The 19,583-nt window shown below is 42.1% G+C and overlaps 1 protein-coding gene across 6 annotated transcripts in view; it reads left to right on the top strand.

Moving 5' to 3' along the window:
• MYOF (myoferlin) overlaps positions 1-19,583 on the top strand; it is a 203,859-nt gene that overhangs the window by 65,751 nt on the left and 118,525 nt on the right. For all 6 annotated transcript variants that reach the window (XM_089690312.1, XM_089690311.1, XM_089690309.1 and 3 more), the window contains exons 6-9: positions 10,372-10,526; positions 12,909-13,037; positions 16,353-16,415; positions 19,481-19,531. In XM_089690312.1, coding sequence (XP_089546438.1) covers positions 10,372-10,526; positions 12,909-13,037; positions 16,353-16,415; positions 19,481-19,531 — 398 coding nt within the window. The remainder of the gene's footprint in view (positions 1-10,371; positions 10,527-12,908; positions 13,038-16,352; positions 16,416-19,480; positions 19,532-19,583) is intronic.

Raw genomic sequence — 19,583 nt, 5'->3', positions numbered from 1 at the left:
CCTTGGGGTACACCACTGACAACCCCAGAGTATGAATCATTAACCACTACTCCTCTGAATATGATCTTTTAGGCAGTTTTCTATTTATTTACATACCGATTTTTATTTTTATTTTTTTCCAAGCCCGTAGGCTTTACCTTACACATTAGCCGTATGTGGGGAACTGTGTCAAACGCTTTTGCAAAATCTAAGTATACTACGTCCACCGCCACCCCTCTGTCCAAGGTTTTGCTCACCTCCTCATAAAAAGAAATCAAATTTGTTTGACAACTTCTGTCTTTTCATGAATCCATGCTGTCTGTTGCTTAAAATATTTTTTCCAGCAAGAACTCATGTATGTGGTCTTTTATTAAACGCTCCAGTATCTTCCCAACTATAGAAGATAAACAGGTCTATAATTACTTGGTAAAGATTTTGATCCCTTTTTAAAAATAGGCACCACATTGGTGTTACACCAATCCAGTGGTCTTATGCCAGTCATTAAACAGTCCCTAAAAATTAGAAACAAGGGCCTCCCCCCCCCCCTTTCTCTCAGCATCGGTATGGTCTGCAGCGAGTTTTGTGATTTGATCATCACTCATCGCACCGAGACTTACAAGTAAGCAACATGAAGACTATGTCCTTGGCAACATAAAGGTGGATGGCAATGTTGGTGCAAAAACATTACCAGTGCACATTCACACAAACTGTGCAAAAGGAGCACGAACCAGCAAAGGTGGCCAGGAACAACTAAAACTCCCAGGTGTACAGGAGCAGGCATTTTGGCAGTAAGATACCACTTTTGAAGCATCTAAGACACCAAAAAAATATCACTTTTTGTTGGTCTAACTTTTTACTCAGGGAAAAAGAGGATATTCAGGACACTGCTTTGAACAATCTAAATTCTTTAAATTGTGGACACTTAGGGATGTATTTATAAAAATAGCAATTTGCCCATTGAAAGCATGTGTATAGTACATTTTTTGTTCTGTTTCGAATGAGGGCAAACAAATTATGTATTTAGGTTATTTTCTTATATTGGACCGAATCCATTTTCTTATAACAACTGAAAATATCCTGGTCATGGACCGCTTGATAAAATATTCCAGGCTCCTGATTTTGAACATTGCTTGTGATGATAAAGGTATATCTGCAGTGTAAGGGGATGACCTATTTATACCTTTTGGCCTTCTAATAAGCTAGTTATTGTATGGAGGGAATTTCCTCTCTTCAAACTGACCCTAATCCTTAACTTTTCTGTTTGTGGTTGCTCTCAGGCAGATAACACGCCTTTGATTGCAGTGGTACTAGTGCTGTCTATAACCAGCCTAAAATTGGCTAATAGGTTTCAGTTGGATTGCAGGCCACCTGTTAACAAACCATAGCAAAGGGCTAATGACTAGTCAACAGTGCCTGTGGTCCCTCTGCAGCTAATCTCTCCCCTATTAATAACTTGTCTTGTTCTGTACATTGCGCCCGTCATCTTGGTAGAGGCAGGATTCAGCTTCTGCATGTCTGAGCCACCAGCAAAGGAAACCGTAAGTAGCAAGGTAGTGACATCACTAAATCCCTGTTCAAATTCCCAAAGACTAGCAGTTGCAGCAGTGCCCGTATATTCTTTCAAACTGCAGATATACAGCTATACAACACAGGAGTGCCTAGGCCTTCCCATATACAAGGATGGGCAATCATTTTTTTAAAAGGAATTCAAGAAAATTAACATAACTAGCATTTTTAAGTTATTTTGATTTTCTTAATTTTTGCTGTTCCTGTCACGGTGTGCCCTGCCGTCCTTTCACCCTCCTCCCCCCTTGCTGCGTCCTCATCCTGCACACAGCCTCTGAAGCCAGGCTGTGCAGGATGGGGGGAGAAGACCCCTGCGGCGAGGATCACAGCTCATCTGGCAATCTAGGCGGAGGAGCTGTGACCCCTCCTGCCAGGAGACCCCAGCGGCAGACCGCCGAGATGTCTTTGCGCTCTCTGGTGGATGCAGCGCGTGCACAGGGGCTTCCCGTGCTCTGTGCCCACCAGTTAGAAAGGCTGCGCTCACAAGAGCGTGGCCCGAGTCAAGGTGCCATGCTTAGTTGCCCCGGCAATGCGGCGCTGGGCCGGCCGTTGCCAGAGCAACCCGGAAGCATCCTGGGCGGTTTAAAAGGCCGGTGTGGGAGCCGGCCAGTCTCTTTTTCCTGTGCTGTCTGGCCGCTCTCTCTCGACCTGCTGCCACTGCTGTTGTGGGAGGTCCGGGTGGGGACCGGGCCTCCGTAGCCATCCCCGCTGAGCACTCTGCAGGAGCCCCCCTCCAAAGGTCAGAACCATCCCACCGACTGATTGCTGGGCCCCTGGGAAGCCGCCCTGTCTGCTGATTGCTGGGCCCCTGGGAAGCCGCCTGCTGCTGAGTGTCTGCAAGCCGCCTATCTCCCTGGAAGCCGCCTATCTCCCTGGAAGCCGCCTGCTGCTGAGTGTCTGCAAACCACCTACCGTGAGTGTCCCTACAAGCCACATGTTGCGGAGTGCCCTGGACTGCCCCTATTGTGCGCTCATCCCTTCCCACTGCTTGTAAAAACCATTCAGAAGCTAATTGGCCACTAAGATTGCTTTTACATGAAAGCCGACCGCCAGCTGAAAAAAAAAAGATACCAGGATGATGCCTGTAGCTGCAGGCATCATCCCGGTATAACCACTCAAAGTCCAGCAACGTACCAGTACATTGCTGGTCCATGTTCGGCATAGATGTAACAGCAGAGAACACGGGCATACGATGAATTGGCTCTGTGGATCAATATGACTGCAATTCATTCTTTTCTGTAATGTCCATGTTGAGGGTTAGGCCAAAAAGAGTTTTTTAAATTCCGAACCCGTGATAGGTTTCCATGTGAGTTGTCTGGCAAGAGCTGATTTTAGGTGGGTGGCAATGTATTGTTCCATATAAATTGCCTTGGCCCACAATCCATTCATACAAATCTTCTGTGAAAAACAGCGGAGGGGCTAAACGCTAGTGCGGTCAGCAAATGGGACTGATCCTGCTAACTCTGCGTTTTTGGGGGCACTATACAAAGGAGGCGCTAGTATAGTTCTGTACATGATCAATATCTTGATCTGTATAAACTCTGTACTAGTAATGGTCATGATCAGCAACCTATAGCGTGAGTGCGATAGTGTGCGGGCAATCTAACGCTAGCTGACCCTGGCTGGAAGGGGTGCTTACTGACCTTAACATTATCTGATGTTGCTAGTGGCAGGAATACAGTGATCAGTGAAAAATTCTATATACTGACACTGTATTCTCTCTTGTCTCTCTGGACCGACGGGTGGTGGTGCGGGGGCAGCAGGGGGCGCAAAATAGGAAGTGACGCAAGGTTACGTCGCTTTGCCAAGAGCTGCTGCTCGCGGGTAAGCAGTTGGCAAGTAGTTAAAAGTTAGTCCTTTTTTTTTTTTTTTTTTTTATAATTCTCAATATGGTATTTTTAATTTTTTTTTTTTTTTGCTACTTTTTATCAGAATAGTACAATGTTACCATAGTAACATTGTACTACTGTGGTGGGGGGGGGGGGGTGACCAGGGATTTTTTTTTTTTTTTTTTTTAACACTTTGCTTTGCAGGAGAAATAAAGATCATTTCTAATGCAATGCAAAGCTTGCTGTCATGAACCTACCTCATTCATGAACTGTCATGAATGAATTAAGTTTTGACAGGTAAGGATAGTGATCTGTGATTGGCTGGAGCTGGTCACATGGTACACGGTGCTGTGATTGGCCCCATGTATCATGTGAAGGCTGTGGGCCAATCACAGCTCACTAGGAAGAGGAGCAGAGCTGTTATGAATGAGATTGATTCATAACAGCTTTGCTTACATTGTGATCGCATTTTGATCACAGGATCACCGTGTCCTCTTCACCGGGATCTTCATTCTGCTGTGTTCGCTGGACACCGCAATCACGAGGGGGGAGCGCTCCCCGTGTTAGTACAGCCAGAGCGACGTACGGGTACATTGCTTTGCCTGTAGCCGCCGCTCTGTCGCAGTACATGGCAGGCGGGAAGTAGTTAAAGCAGAACTAAACCCATCTATTTAATGGTTTAAAAACAGTTACATTCCGGGAATGCTGACTGTTACATTTGCTTGTGTTCTCAACCAAACTGTCAGGCCTCGTTCACACCATACATGCAGAAAATCTGATGGAATCTGAGTTGCAGATCTCACTTGCATAGATATCCGTTTACATCAGTTTTCATGCATGTGTCAATGAGTTTTATGCAGATTGCAGATTCCTGCACATAAAAATATCTGCATGTGATACTAGTGGTGTGGTGTGAACAGGGCACATAGAGAACAATTGATTTTGTTGAGCCCTTGCAGAATGCATACAGAAAAACTTGTGTCTCTGCACCATGGTGTGAACTAGATCTCAAGCTATCAAATGGCTGATGTCATAACTCAGTGATGGTGAACCTTTTTGAGCCCGAGTGCCCAAACTGCAACCCAAAACCAACTTATTTCTTTCAAAGTGCCAACACTGCAATGAAACCTGAATATCGAGCTTTTGGTTTAGAAAAAACAACTCGTACAGTAGTGCAAACTAATTAACAGTACAGGGATGACCAGAGACTGCAGACATAGTACAGGAGATGACCAGAGACTGCTGACACAGTACAGGAGATGACCAGAGACTGCTGACACAGTACAGGGATGACCAGAGACTGCATACACAGTACAGGGATGACCAGAGACTGCGGACACAGTACAGGGATGACCAGAGACTGCGGACACAGTACAGGGATGACCAGAGACTGCGGACACAGCACAGGGATGACCAGAGACTGCGGACACAGCACAGGGATGACCAGAGACTGCGGACACAGCACAGGGATGACCAGAGACTGCGGACACAGCACAGGGATGACCAGAGACTGCGGACACAGCACAGGGATGACCAGAGACTGCGGACACAGCACAGGGATGACCAGAGACTGCGGACACAGCACAGGGATGACCAGAGACTGCGGACACAGCACAGGGATGACCAGAGACTGCGGACACAGCACAGGGATGACTGCTGACCTTTGGGGAGGGAGGGGGAGCGGGTACCTGAATTTGACAGGTACCCGCTCTTCTGCAGAGTTTTTTTTTTATCTTACCTGTTCCTTTATCCAGCCGCGCGCTGTCTTCCCGGCTTCTGTAGTGTGGGCGCTCGTCGGACAGCCGGATGCCCAGTGCGCATGCGCGAGAAGCGCTGCGCTTTGTGATTGGTCCGGCGGCTTCTGGGATCTGTCATGTGTCCCAGGTACTGCCTTACCATTCACAAAGAGCACTGCTTTTTGTGCATGCGCACTTGGGACCCGGCTGTCACGCACACTACAGCCGGGAAGACAGTGCGCCGCTGGATTCTCCTGGCGTGCCCACAGATAAGGCTCGGCGTGCCGGCTGTGGCACGCGTGCCACGGGTTCGCCATCACTGTCATAACTGATCACATGTGCAGCATCATGACACTTGCAGATCAAACAGGGGCTAAGATGGCAGCTTCCTTGGCTGAAAAGGGTAGGAGGGTTTAGTTCCACTTTAAAGTGGATCTTTACCCATAACAAATTTTATAAAAAAAAAAAGTTTTAGAGCAAGGAAGTGTTCCACATTAATAGTTATGCTAGCAAAAGCAGTGTGTGCTATAAATTGCCTTCAGCATTGTTCTTGTTTCTTCTTGTTGGAGTCTGCCATTTTGTTGAAGCTTAATGCCCCTGCATAGCAGTAAATCATTAGGCTGTCAGCAGATCAGCCTCTACATTTTTGGCAGTTCCATAAAATAGAGAGCGACTGAGCATGTGCAGAGCAGGGCGAGACAGTATAGGCCTTATTTTTTAATGTTTTACCTGCAAAAGGAGCAGCCTGAAGTGATCGAACAGGACTTAATTTTCTGACTAAAGTTCCACTTTACTGCCAGTCAGATTTCCAACTGTCCCGTGTCAGGGCCAGGGGTGGACTGACAACTCATGGGGCCCCCGGGCAATAGGGGATCATGGGGCCCCTGTGTCCTTGCCTAAACTTAAAAAAGCCTATGAAAAAGGTACCAGGAGCATCTCATGGGGCCCCCTACTGACCCCAGGCCCTTGGGCAGTGCCCGAGATTCCAAATGGTCAGTCCGCCCCTGGTCAGGGCACATTGTATGTTGTTGGTGGCTTCAGAGAAATAACAAACAGTTCTTTTAAATGCTGAAACTGAATTCTTCTTTTTTTTTTTCCACATTCAAACCTATGCTGACTATGCATATATTGATTTTTTTTTTTTTTTTTTTTTGAAAATATTCATTTTTAGGTTGATTGGAAAGTTGATGGGAAAATTCAAAAGAGCAGAAAAGAACACTTTTCTCGATTTGAATTAATTTTTGGACCGTGTATGTAGTTTTCATTTGGAAAATACATTAATTTTAAAATGCAAAGTTTAAAAGCAAGTGAAATTTTTAAACAACATTCATTGAATGTACAAAATATTTTCATATGAATATTCTCATCTGAAAATCTATAAGTGTATGGCAAGAATTGCACATAGGAAAAAAAAACAGTTCTGTTTGACCCTGAAAGATTTATTTTTCCAGTGATCACACAAGAATTCCTTTTTCAGGTATTTAGAAAACTGAGGATAAGTAGTTTATTTAAATGGTTATTTCACCTTTTTCAAGAAAACCTGCTTATTGTGCAGGTATGGAGTGTCTGTAGATGAAAACAAACTGTTCAGCTTTGACTAAAGTTGAATAATGCCCTTGCTGTAGGTGAAGACCTCCCAAATGCTGACTGAAAACCCCCCAGAGATGGCATAATTCTATTCTGCCTTATTGCTAGGATTTTACTAAGACACCCCCAGTCACTACAGCCCGCCTGTACCATCATGGGAGCGAGCCCCCAAATCCCTCACATATGCTGTCCATCATTCCTGAGCTCAAAGCTGTGACAGGAGAAAGACAGCGCGTGCGTGAGGTGGGTTGAATCTGCTGGGAGTGTCTTAGCAACATCCTGGCAACAAGGCAGGATAGGATGATGCAATCTTTGGTTGTTTTCTGCCAGGCTTCAGGAAGTATATATATGGCCTACACCTCTAGCAAGAGTATGATTTTACTTTGGTCAAAACTGCACAGTTTGATGTACTCTTTAGGTGCCCTTTTACCTGCATGGGCATTTTTTGTAGAGGCGAACTAACCGTTTAACGTTCTGGAGTCCTTGGGAAAGACATGTAGTAAAGTCATCTGATGGAATAGCACCTTGTATGGTGTCCTTTTATGAAACCAAGATCAGCGGCTATCCTAAGGATTGTTGCTGATCTCAGATCATTAGTGGTTTAGGAAACAGAGATGATCAGTGGAGAACATGTTCTCCACTGATCATCTCAGCACACAGATGGCCAGTATATGAAGGAGTGATGTCAGCCCTTCACTGGCGATCTGTGTTCCCTCTCCAGATTCTCCAGCCCAGAGGTGGAGAATCGGAGGAACCACAAACGAAGCAGCGGTTATTTACTGCTGCTTAGTAAACTGTGTTTGACTGATCTCTTACTGTAATCTCGCGAGATTACGGTAACAGCATCCGTTTTTTCTAGCGTTCAAAGCGTTTGTAGATCTCTTCTCTCATTTGGAGAAGCGATCTACACCGCTTCATAAAAAGGCACTCAGAGGAGAACGGTCTCTTCCTGAGTGCCAGAGAACCGAGCAGCGGTCATTTACTACTGTATGATAAAAGAACACCTATGTTCAGTAAGAAAAAAAAAAAGCTTACAATGTGCTGCAACCCACTGACCTCATCAGACATCTTTTTATTGAGTCAACAACAGTAACTGAAATCAGGCCACAATAACTTGAGTTTTAGGGTCATTCACACAGACGTGTTTAGTTTTATAAAATTTTTCTTGGTGTAAAGTTTTCAAAATTTTAAATCTGTGGACACCCTACTGACCTTGCCCACATTTATCAGAGGTAAAGCGGGGCAAAGCAGGGGGTGGGGATAATAGAAAAATGTGAATCATTCTTCATTTAGGTGGCTGCCAGCAGAGGGCTCGCCCGTCATATTCTAGTTGAGTATTTTAATGTCACAAAGTGCCATAGGTGTCTTCTGCTAATTTAGGCACACAGCACCCCCCTTTCCCCACCTTTAACACTGTGTACAGGGCAGGTGTCCCTCCTGGATGCCCCCTGGAGGTCAACTTTAAGGGTGTACAGCATTATGGGCAGTCAAAAAATGCACTTGATCGAATTGAAATCCTGCAAATGAATCAAATCAAATGAATCTATAGGCAAATCTGAACCTCATCCCTACTGAAGCGCAATATTAAGGGCTGCAGGAAAGCGTCTGGAAGCTTGTTGAATCCTTCCTGAACCTGATGTTTTCATGCTAGTGTTTTCAAGCCAAGGTGAAACTGTGCCAGTGTGCCTGGGGGCTTGTGCTACCTTACTGAATAATTCCTTCCTGACTTTACAAAGAATTTATAGAAACTAGTTTCTGGAAGACTTATCTGTATGTTGTTCCTTTTTTTTCATCCCAGGCCAGTTTTTAGGTAGCACCTTTGCTTTATAATGAGATGTAATGAAGGTGTGGATGAAAATCTGCATGCATATTTTAGAAAATTGATTCTGTTCTAATTGCACATCTTTCAAAGTATCCCACCTGTAATTCTGTAGAAGATCTGAAAGGCATGTCCTATTGGTAAGGAAAATATCAGCTGGAATTCACTGTTTTAATCGCATAGTAGAACTGCCTTTTCTTACTCAACAGTCACCAATCAGATGCCAGCCCGTACTGAGAAATGACATTTTAAGAATAGATTTGGCTGGTTGCTATGAAATAATATGAAGAGTTTTTTATTTCAAACTATTTGATAATTAGAGACTACTGAAGGACCACGAAGGAGAGCTCTAGGTCCTGGGCATGTATTACCTTCCATGCATACAAAGTGGTTCCTATTTTCAGCTACACTTTTTCCTTGAGAGGAGTGTCTCCAGACATTTAGTATGGTTAGCTTCCACCTCGTGTGCTAACTCAACCTGATTGTTGCTTTTTCTTTTCTTTTTTCCTTTATACGCTATTAGTCATGTTTGCTATTGCAGAGGCTATAGAGCTTGTTTAAGGTGAAACAAATCCTTTGTTTGCAGTATTCTGAACCTGTTCTTCTAGTTGCTTCCCTAAATGGATTACCACTGTTCACTTCCTGTTAACCATGCAAGTCTGGGTGTAGTTGGAAAACATGTGACCATACCATAAACTGTCACTTTACTAGGCTTTTGAACTCCATAAATGGTTATGTATAAATAGCTGTCAACACGCACACAGCCCCAGACAGCTGAGGATTTCCTTGTTCAAACATTTCTTATTTTTACAAAAGTCGTATGAGTTAATTTCTGCATTGTTAAGTAAATGGAGGAACTGGTAACGGAATCCTTTGTGTTTGCCTTCTCATTCTATTGCTAGCCCTCAGCCCATAATAAACTAGCAACGTTAACAATGGTTATGAAAGCATCAGCAATCATTATACGTTCTTTGATGGTTGTAATGTAATGGTCTGATGTAAAAGCAACCTTCAAATGATCAGAGGCTTGTCTGTTGGCCAGCTAAACATGTACACTTGGCTTTGAAAGTTCTCAGTTATCCAGGTCATTGTTTATCTGGTGGTAGTTGCTTACATTCAACTGAACATGTTCTATAATTTTGAAGGTAGGGTTGCACAGATACATTTTTATTTAATTTTTTTTTATATTGGCGAATACGAGCACCGATACTTGTGCTCAGGTGTTCACCGATACCTTTGCAGTGCGATATGAGCCCATACAAAATGGGTGCAAATCGTACAGGCAAAGAATCGCATGTGATTTGAATAGGAATGCGATCCGATTCCTGTCCAAATCACACGCGGTTTCCCTGTGGCTGTGGTGTGATTTACAATGCAAGTTGAGCCTATTCATTGTGTATGGGCTCAAATTGCACTGCAAATGTATTGGTTTTAGGTATCGGAGCATTTTCAGGAGTATGAGTACTCCTGCAATTGCTTCGTATCAGCACCGCCACTGGTATCGGTGCAACCCTAGTTGAAAGCATTTTAACAAATAGCTTTCTCACTTTAATTAAGGAAGCTATTTGGATTAATGGCAAAACTGCTTCAACATTAAAGAACAAATCCAGTTGACTGACTACTATAGGCCATACATGTTTGGCTGACCACATTGGTGTGTCTGAATTGAGGTGGGAGCGAGGGTAGTCTTCTGCAGGTACAGGCTTATTACAGGGCAAGTCTAAGGTTTGGACAGTTATGTTCTCAGTTTATGGGGTATTTCTGCCCTGATGGTGGTCAGATTGGGCCTGCACAGCCAGCCAGCCTCTAAAACCTATATTTTTGCAAATTACACCATTAATCATTTCCTATTCAGATAAAGATGAAGAGGAAGATGGAGATGTTGTCGACTCAGGATTTAACCCACTTATGCCAGGCGTTCCTGGTCAGACGGAAAATCAACTCGCTCGACGTCTTACCAAAGGAAAGAAGACCAGGAGGATTCTTTCAAACAAACCTCAAGACTTCCAGGTAATGGGGAAAAAACATAAGATGTGTCTACTTGATGAAGAAATTAAAAGATCACTATCTAGAAAGCCTACATTCAGATAATCTTTGTGTTTTTGTGGGTTTTTTTTTTTTTTTGTAAACTTTCAAGCAGTGTTTTTTTAAGGAATTATTTTGCTTAAAAACTATAGAGTTAATGTTCATGGGTGTTAATGAGATAGCCCTCTTCTAATAATTCTACTCGCCTTTCACTCATGCAGTTTAGAGTAGACCTGACCTATCACAATTTTCATTCTACTGTAAGCAAAATCTTTTTACCAGAAGTAGAATTTACATACACAATAACATTGCAATTGTGCAAGTTAAGCTGGCCATACACTTTTTTTTTTTTTCTTTTTTTTTCTTTTTTTTTCTTTTTTTTTTTTCCGATCAGCAGCTGGATTCCCCTATCCACACAAGCAAGGTGAATGGAGGAATCCTCCCCATTGTGGTGTTGTATTTTGACAGCAGGGACTCCAATAAGCTTGTTCATTGGATCGACTTCTTACAAATTGGGAACAGCTATAGGTGTATTGCAAGCTAGGCCGGTCCCTGCTGAACTGGCCAAAATTCAATCCATCTATGGCAGCTTTGGAATCCATATCATATGGCCCTGCCACTCACAACATTGAGAAGAGTCCTCATACCTTGTCCTGTGGTGTCACTATCTTTCTGGCTACCAGCAAGATGTTCGCTATTGCTAGCATTTGCAAAACTGCAGCTTTTGGTCAGCAGGGGAGTGATTTGGGTGAAGTGACAACTGCGGCATGTTAACTGTCATTGGTGGGTTGTCGCTAGCTGCAGAATAGCCAACATGACATAAAACTTAGACCCCCACCATTGACATTTTGAGATTACTTACATTTTTGACATTACCTAAATATCCAGACTATATTGTAGTGTAGTTTTAATCCCAGCACATTCTTGTTTTCCTTCAACGTGAATTGATAAAGCACAGATATTTTGATTGGATTATCTATATAAACAAATCTTACAGGTTTTCATCCATTTACAGCAGTCAAAGGGTGTGCTCTCTACATAAAACTGCAGAGAACACTTTGATTAATGGTCTTGTCACATGATTTGCCGTGTAACTGTTTTCCTTCTACTCCCAGAACTATTCTCCCCTTATGGATCTAAATAAATGAGCAAGCAAAGTTAATTTGTAAACCCAGTGCTGTGATCTATAAGTGGGCCAACAGTGTGATTTTTTTTTTTTTTTTTTTTTTTTTCCCTTTTTTTGGCAACTGTTAGACCATACCACTGCTTATTAAATTGGATCATTTTAATTTTCCTTGGTGAATATTTGTGTGACTACTTTATTTAACTAGGATGAGGCCACATTCAGATATTGCATTGTGGGAATGAATGTTCCCGCATACAATTTTTTAAAATGTGATTTGCATGCATTTACATGTCCTTTTTTAAAGGATAAGTTCACCTTACTACAAAAATAACAAATGCACATTATTTTTTTTTTTTTTTTTTTGCAGGTAAAAAAATGTGCATGAATTTTTTTTTTTTGTAGTAGGAGCCTGTAAAGCATTGCACCTGCGATCAGCAGATCGCTGATGCCATGTAGGTCTTCAGCAGACTATCAGTGTATGTGCTTGCTCATACATCCTGTACTGGCAAGCCGATCCTTCTGACAGGAAGACTCAATGAACTATCTCAGTGCTCCGAGCGCCATGGTAGTTCATTGAGAAGTACAAGCCGACAGCCGGTAAGGCTGTCAGAACTTGTAGTCCATTCATTCTCAGAATGTGGGCAGAGCCTGTTTTTAAATAGTGATGGCTAGTACGGGGAACTTCTCCATATACTGCTGTCACAGGGAGGGAGGGGATCGGGCAGTAGCTGCAGGATCGGGAACATGTTACATGTTCCACACTAAAAACGGGTGAAACTTGTAACATGTTCCCAAAGGTGAACTTATCTTTTAAGAGAAATGGCACCCAAACACATTGCATGCTTTGCTGCAATTTGGACTCGCGGGCAGAATTGCAGCAATTCTGCCTGCAATTCCAAATTGTCATCCCTAGGACCCTGTTCACACTAAGCAAAGTATAAAAAAAACAATTTAAATGCAATCACCTGCATTGCATGGGACAGTGCTCCAAAATGGATTAGTAACAATGATTAGTAACAATTTATAGCATAGTGGATTAAAATGGTCACTAGTAACTCCACTTTTGGTATCTTTATTTTTTTTTTTCTTTATAAATGTTCAATACGGAGTTTTGTTTGTCCTTTCAATACTTTCTTTGGCTGAAGGTGACTATAGTCATGGTGAATTCTAATAAAATGTTTTTAGCATCCACACAAAATTTCAGCAATACATTTTTCTAATTTTTTTTTTTTTTTTCTCAGATTCGGGTTCGGGTGATTGAGGGACGCCAACTGTCTGGTAACAACATAAAACCAGTTGTGAAAGTTCACTTATGTGGACATACCCATAGGACAAGAATCAAAAGAGGAAACAACCCCTATTTCGATGAGGTATGTTTTCCATTGACTTCCAGCAATGTGTAATTCAGCTGCTATGCACTTCACCATCTGGAGTATGCTACCTAGTGGAATGTTGGTGAAACGACCATTGTTGGTCTTTAGAATTTATCTTTAAAAAGATCACACTAGTAACATCTTATGTTTCAATATAAACCGTACCAGAATAAATTTAACATGTCAACCATTTTTGCCTATATATATATATATATATATATATATATATATATATATATATATATATATATAGGGAGACAGACATGTTGCTTTAAAAGAACATGTAAAACTCTCTAAACATTATATTTTCTGACAGCAGACACCCTAGAGCAGTGTTTCTCAACCTTTTTTCGGTCAAGGCACCCTCTAAAATTATGGATAGTCCCAAGGCACCCTTTAAAATTATGGACAGTCTTGAGGCACCCCATTCTAAAATGTAAAAGCTATTCCAATAGTTTTATATAACGCAGCAATATCCACACACATAGGACACCCAACATTAGAGGTGATTTATTCTTTTAAAGCAAGTACACTGTTGCACACTGGTACTGACTAGTACACCAATGTTTCTCTTCTCCCTCTGTTTTTCTCCATCACTGAGCTAATGTAACCCCAGCACTGACGGAGAGGGGCAGAGGAGGGTCAAACAAGGATGCTGTGCAGGCAATCGCCATCCTCATCAATTGATGTCATTGGTTGTTAGGATGCCGGCGGCTAGAAGGTCGTAATGGTGCACAATGAAAAATTATGGCTTTGTGAAGCTAAAATGCAGGCTTATTCCACCCGCTGGCTTGGACAATTTTTAGACTTTTTGCCAAGGTATGCCTGAAGAAACCTAAAGGCACCCTGGTTGAAAAATGCTGCCCTAGAGAATGATTAAAGTAGTTCCAATTTTTTCAAATCACATAATATTAGTGCATTAGTTTATGAAATGAAAAGTTTTAGGGCACATAAATACAACTCATTTTTTTTTTTATGTAAAATATAAAAGATGACGTTGCACTGAATAAATAGATAACATGTCAAGCCTTAAAATTGCGTGTGTGAAATGGTGACCAACCTTGGTACCTTTTTATAATTGCCACTTTGAAGCAGGTTTTCTCAACCAGGGTTCCATGGAACACTAGGGTTCTTCCAGAGGTTGCTAGGGGTTCCTTGAGTAATTTCTGTGTCTCAAATAAGTTCCCACTGACACCAATGATCTTTTTAGCAATCTGTAACTGGGTAATTCTTCCCAATGACCACAAGTGTAAGGAACATTCTTTCCACTGACCATCACACTAATGTATTATGAATTGTAGATTGTCATTTTTTTCAGGGGTTCCCTAAGACTAAAACGCTATTTCCTCTTGTTGAAAGGGTTGAGAGGCTGCTTTAAAAAATAAGTTCACCTTCGGAAACCTGTTACATGTACCCACTCCTGCAACAGCTCGGCAATCCAAGCCCTGTGCAACAGCAGTACAGGGAGATGTTCCCCATACCAACTATCACTTTTGGAATATAGCAGGACCGTGCTATATTCTAGTTCTGTGAATGATTCAACTAGAAGTACCGACATCATTTGCGGATGTCGGCTTGTAGTTCTCAATGAATGACCACGGCACTGTTAAGCACTCTGGTAGTTCATTGTTTCTTCCTGTCAGTGTGAAACTGCCTGGTCCTACAATGAATGGGCAAACCGCTTACCCTGACAGTCTGCAGGAGTCCTGCATGGCACCAGCAATCTGCTGATTGCTAGTGCAATGCTCTCCTGGCTCCTAAAAAAGAAAAAAAAGGCACTTTTTTTTTTTTCTTATTACCTGCAGAAAGATGTGCATTTATTATTTTTTTAAAGGTGAACTTATCCTTTTAAAAGCCTCTACAGGTCATCAGTTTAAAGTTAACCATGAATAATGGGCCTAGAGTTATTCTCGCGTGCCCGGTAATATGTAACGTGCAGGACAATCAAGTTTTTCTGCGTAGGCAGCCCTGACACATGCATTTACATTCGTATGTGGGGGAGGCAAAATATTATTTGCAGGGATAGGGATAGGAAGGTGTAACCTTCAATTTTTTTAAAACCGCTTTTACACTTTAGTAATAAAAAAAAAAAAAAAACTTTTTTTTTCATCACATAGGGGACAGGTTGGTGACAGGTTCTCTTTAATGGGGAACTAAACTCTGCTTTAAAAAAAATTCAAGTATGTACAACTCAACTCCTCTCATATAAATTTCTGTCACTTTAAATTTCTGCAAAGAAGGGTTCTATTTAAAGTGAACCTGAGCCTTGCCCATTCGGGTTTAAAGCAACAAATTCACTTTAATGCTGGCCCTACCTGCTGCACATTCTTTCCTCTGCCATTCCATCACTTTGTTCACCCATGGGAGTGAAGAAGTGAAACCTTGTGGTGATATGAAGCTTACATAAGGCCAAAAAAACTCTACCAGCTCCCATGTAACTGTGCTGGGTGTCTGAGTGGCAAAATGTGAAGCACCGAAGTTGTTGTGGGGGGAGAGGAGTTCCTTGTACCTGAAAGTACCCAGAATATCGCTATACTATACTTCCCTGTGTAAAATGAGCAGCGGGGGGAGTGAAAGAAAGGCAAACATTTGCTGCTGATGGGGCAAGTATTAAAGTGAACCTGTTCTTCTTGTATAAGCAATCCATAGATTAAAATAAAACCAAAAAGGTTTATTCCTTTGTTCTGCCCAATATCCCTTTTTTCATGTTATTTTAGTAATATAAATGTCTTCTGAGCTTATTTTGGGACCATAGACTGATGACAGAGAAAGTGATAGCACTGTATAAATTATTACAATAGAATTTTTTATTTCCAGAACATTTTTCAGAGTTTTTCTTAATGGGCAGAAGTTGCTAGGAATTTAGAAGGGTAAAACCACTTTTCTTGTTAAAGATCTACTTTCTATAATTCCTTCCATCTCTTTAGATATAGTCTATATGAAAAAAAAAAAATCTTTTGTAAACACATTAGAACTTAGGGATGAGCAAAGTCATGTTTGGATCCCAGTCTGAGCCAACCTGGCTATCCCATCAGGAAGCCGTCACTGCACAAAGCCAATCATAAACGAGCAAGGCATTCCTGTCCTCAACCCCCTCCGCAACCTTGCGTATACATGCTCCTTGTATTCATGCAGCTACAGGGCAGGGAATGCCTCTGCTGCTTATGATTTGTCCAAAGCAGGTGACCGCTTCCTGGTGGGATACCTTAGGTGGGTTTGGACTTGGATCCAAACATGCCTGAGCTCATCCCTACTTGTGATCATGCCCCATTCTGTGTTATCCCTTTTGAAATGTGTGTTTTTATTCAACAGATCTTTTTCTACAATGTGAATATGGCACCTACTGAGCTGTTTGATGAGTCTGTATCAATCCGCGTAAGAAACAAATGATATCGCTGTATTTTAAAATGTTTGGACCATCGTTGTAGATCAGGAGATCATTGGCAGTGCCCTTAAGTACCTTTTATGGCCTTTTACTGAAATGAATGGCCAAAGCGTTATGAAATTGTCAAATCCCTTTTTATACTGCTTTCCCTGTCAGCCTATTTAAGTAAAGCAAGCCTGTACGCCACTGTGAAAATAAATGTCACTCCCAAGATCAGGCAAATATGACCCCCCCACCCCACCCCCCGGCCAGAAAAGAAGAAAAATAACACTGAACGCACTCTAATCACCCCTCAAAGAAAAAAAGAACTTCCTTTCTGCAGAGACCAAAAACAGTATTGTATCCTTTTTGGCACTTAAAGGAGAAGTATGGGGTTATAAAAAAAACAAACATACATACTGTACATGTAAGTGGATCCCAGACTTTCTCATGCATGGCCCTAGCGAGCAGCGGGGTCATCCTAAAAATGGTACAAACTTCCAGGGCTAACCTATTTCCTAGCCCACGTTGTACTTCCCTGTGTGAGAATTGTGGCCAGAGACTGGACCCCTCCACCCTCCTGGCTGTGCCTGCTCAACCCCCTCACTCCCAGGGGTATCCACATGTTGACCCCTCATTCCTTCACAGGCTCAACAGCCAGGTTTACGCAATGTCTACTATGATACTTCTTGTGAAAACATTCACATGGAGGCCAAAATTGATCAATGAACAACTTAACTGCATAACGTTGAGTGGCAGCATAACCAATCCAGCTCCATGACCCAGAACAGTTCTCAACAGGAGATAGCTAAGAGATGCTTGCTTCTAAACTTTGGCTGGAGTGATTAGCCTGCACTTTCCCAGCTAGTGCCTCTCCACTTACTTCCCCTCCCTCCTTGACCATATAGGGACTCTGTGTTCTCCATGTAGGAGGTGTACAGGAGGAATCTACTCTGCCCTTTACCTGCCTACATACTCGCCTTTATGCTGCAGCTGTCCCACATTGACTTGAAGACTGAAAACTAAGCGATCAAGAACTGAGTGATCAGCAGTCACATGATCTTCTCGCCTCCCACTGTCAGTCTCCGGCTCTATGCTCTGCCCCGCCAGTGCTCACTGGAATACTGGGCTGGAGAGTGATGGGCACAGATGCCTCTGAGTCTCAGCCTTGCGCTGTCGATCAAGCAACTGGGTGGATCCTGACAATATGGCCAGGGTCCTTTCAGAATCTGGAGCAGGTTTGTAATGTCAGTTGACAGTGGACTATAGTCTGATATAAACTGACTCTGGGTCACAGGAGTGCAAAACTAAGTGTACTCCTGTGATCCAGAAGAAGTATGACCTAAAAACACTTTCCCCATACTTCTCTTTTAAAAAGTGATCTGTCCGCATACAAGATACAATGTTTCAGGTTTCCTTTCCTAGCTACATACAGTACAAAATACAATGTTTCACATCTACTCTATTCTGGATCATTTAGTTTACACAAGACACCAAAATATGCCTTCAATTACATTTATGATCCAGAAAACTTTATTTGCCCCATTTTTACTAAATTCCATCTCCATGTCCAATGAGAATGAATTTACTGTCTCATTGGACAGAGGAAAGGCAGTTGGCAGGGCTCAGAGCTATGACATCAGGAAAAGCGAACCTAAACACGAGTTACTTTTCTGGCTAACATAATTAAAAGCAGGCAAACGTGGTGTCTGCTCTTATGCAGGACTTCAAAATAATTCATAATAGAGCAGACTTTCTTTGAGGTGGAACTGGCTGTTGTGTTTAGGTGAAAATATTGTTTTATAGAGATGAATATTTTTGAGGAATTTTGCAGATATTAGTGGTAGATGTCTTACCAATATCATAAACATGCTTTGGGCCTCACTCATACTGTTTGGATGTTCCTAGGTCAGCTTGAGATTTTAATGAGGCCCCAAATTATTCTATTGGATGTTACTTCTGTCTTCCTATTTTATTCCAAAAAAACATTTATTGATGAGGTGCATAATGGTACAAAAGACATGCAAATGATACATGAAAGAGACATTAGGCAATGCATGCAGCGACACGAGCAAGAAATCAAATACAAAAATATATGCAACGTTATTGAACAAGGCTACGACAAGGTTATGCTTGTAGTATTCAGGTGTTATTGTAGTGCTATCTGGGATGTTGCTGCATCGAACCTCCTATGCGTGTGCTTCGCAATGCAGGGCTGTAGCGGGGAGGGAGGATAGACGCGGCACCAGCGCACAAGGCAAGGCCTAAAGCTTATGACAATAGAGGTAACTGGAAGCCAGCTTAAATTGTCGTAGGGGCCGCTGATGAAAGTGGGGAGAATAAGAAAGTAGCATGCCTAGTGTTCCATTGAGTATAATCCAAAACTATCAGGGCATGTAACAAAAGGGAGAGAGGAGAGAAAGAAAAGAAAAAAATATAAGAGAGAGGAAAAAAAAAAGGGGGGGGGGGAGGAGAGGGGAAAAAAAGAGGGGGGGAGGGAAACGAGCGAAGTTTGAAGTAACAGCAATACCGGGGGTTGATCATGGATGGGGTCAGGGAATAAGCTATCACCAAAGTCACGTGGGTGGGGATACGTCTTCCTATTTTATAGTTTGCAATTTGAGTTAATAAAATAATTTGTGGCTAGCAAGACTATGGTTGTCAATTTGAATACCAGCCACATTGCTACCTACCTAAAGTTTGCATGTGCTCCCTGTGCCTGTGTGCGTTTTTCGACAGGTACTCCAGTTTCTTCCCACGCTCCAAAAACATGCTGGTAGGTTAATTGGCTCCTGTCTGAATTGTCCTTGAGGTCAGGGACTGATGTGAATGTACAATATACTGTATATGTAAAGCACTGTGTAAATTGATGGCACTATACAAGGACCTGTCCTAAATAAATACGTTTCTTCTATTACTATTAGGATTACAGTTGCATGCACATTATTAATCTTTTGTAATAGCTGACACTTTTTGTCCTACCCAGAAAAGGATTTGCAATCTTTATGTAGTCACATTTCTTGTGAACCACATTTGTATAAAATGTGTACAATTTTTTTTTCTTTTTCTACCACAGTTATTCAACTCTGGGTCTATTCGTGCTGACAGTATGATAGGAGAATTCAAGGTAAAAAACCTTAGCTCTGAAGGGAAACCGGGACTACATAAATTTGCTGTCT

This window comes from Staurois parvus, unplaced genomic scaffold (genome assembly GCF_062004578.1).
Source record: "Staurois parvus isolate SC_StPar_1 unplaced genomic scaffold, SC_StPar_1.0 ptg000525l, whole genome shotgun sequence".
NCBI lineage: Eukaryota > Metazoa > Chordata > Amphibia > Anura > Ranidae > Staurois > Staurois parvus.
Note: the sequence above shows the minus strand (reverse complement) of the source record. Positions and strands in the feature narration are given on the sequence as shown.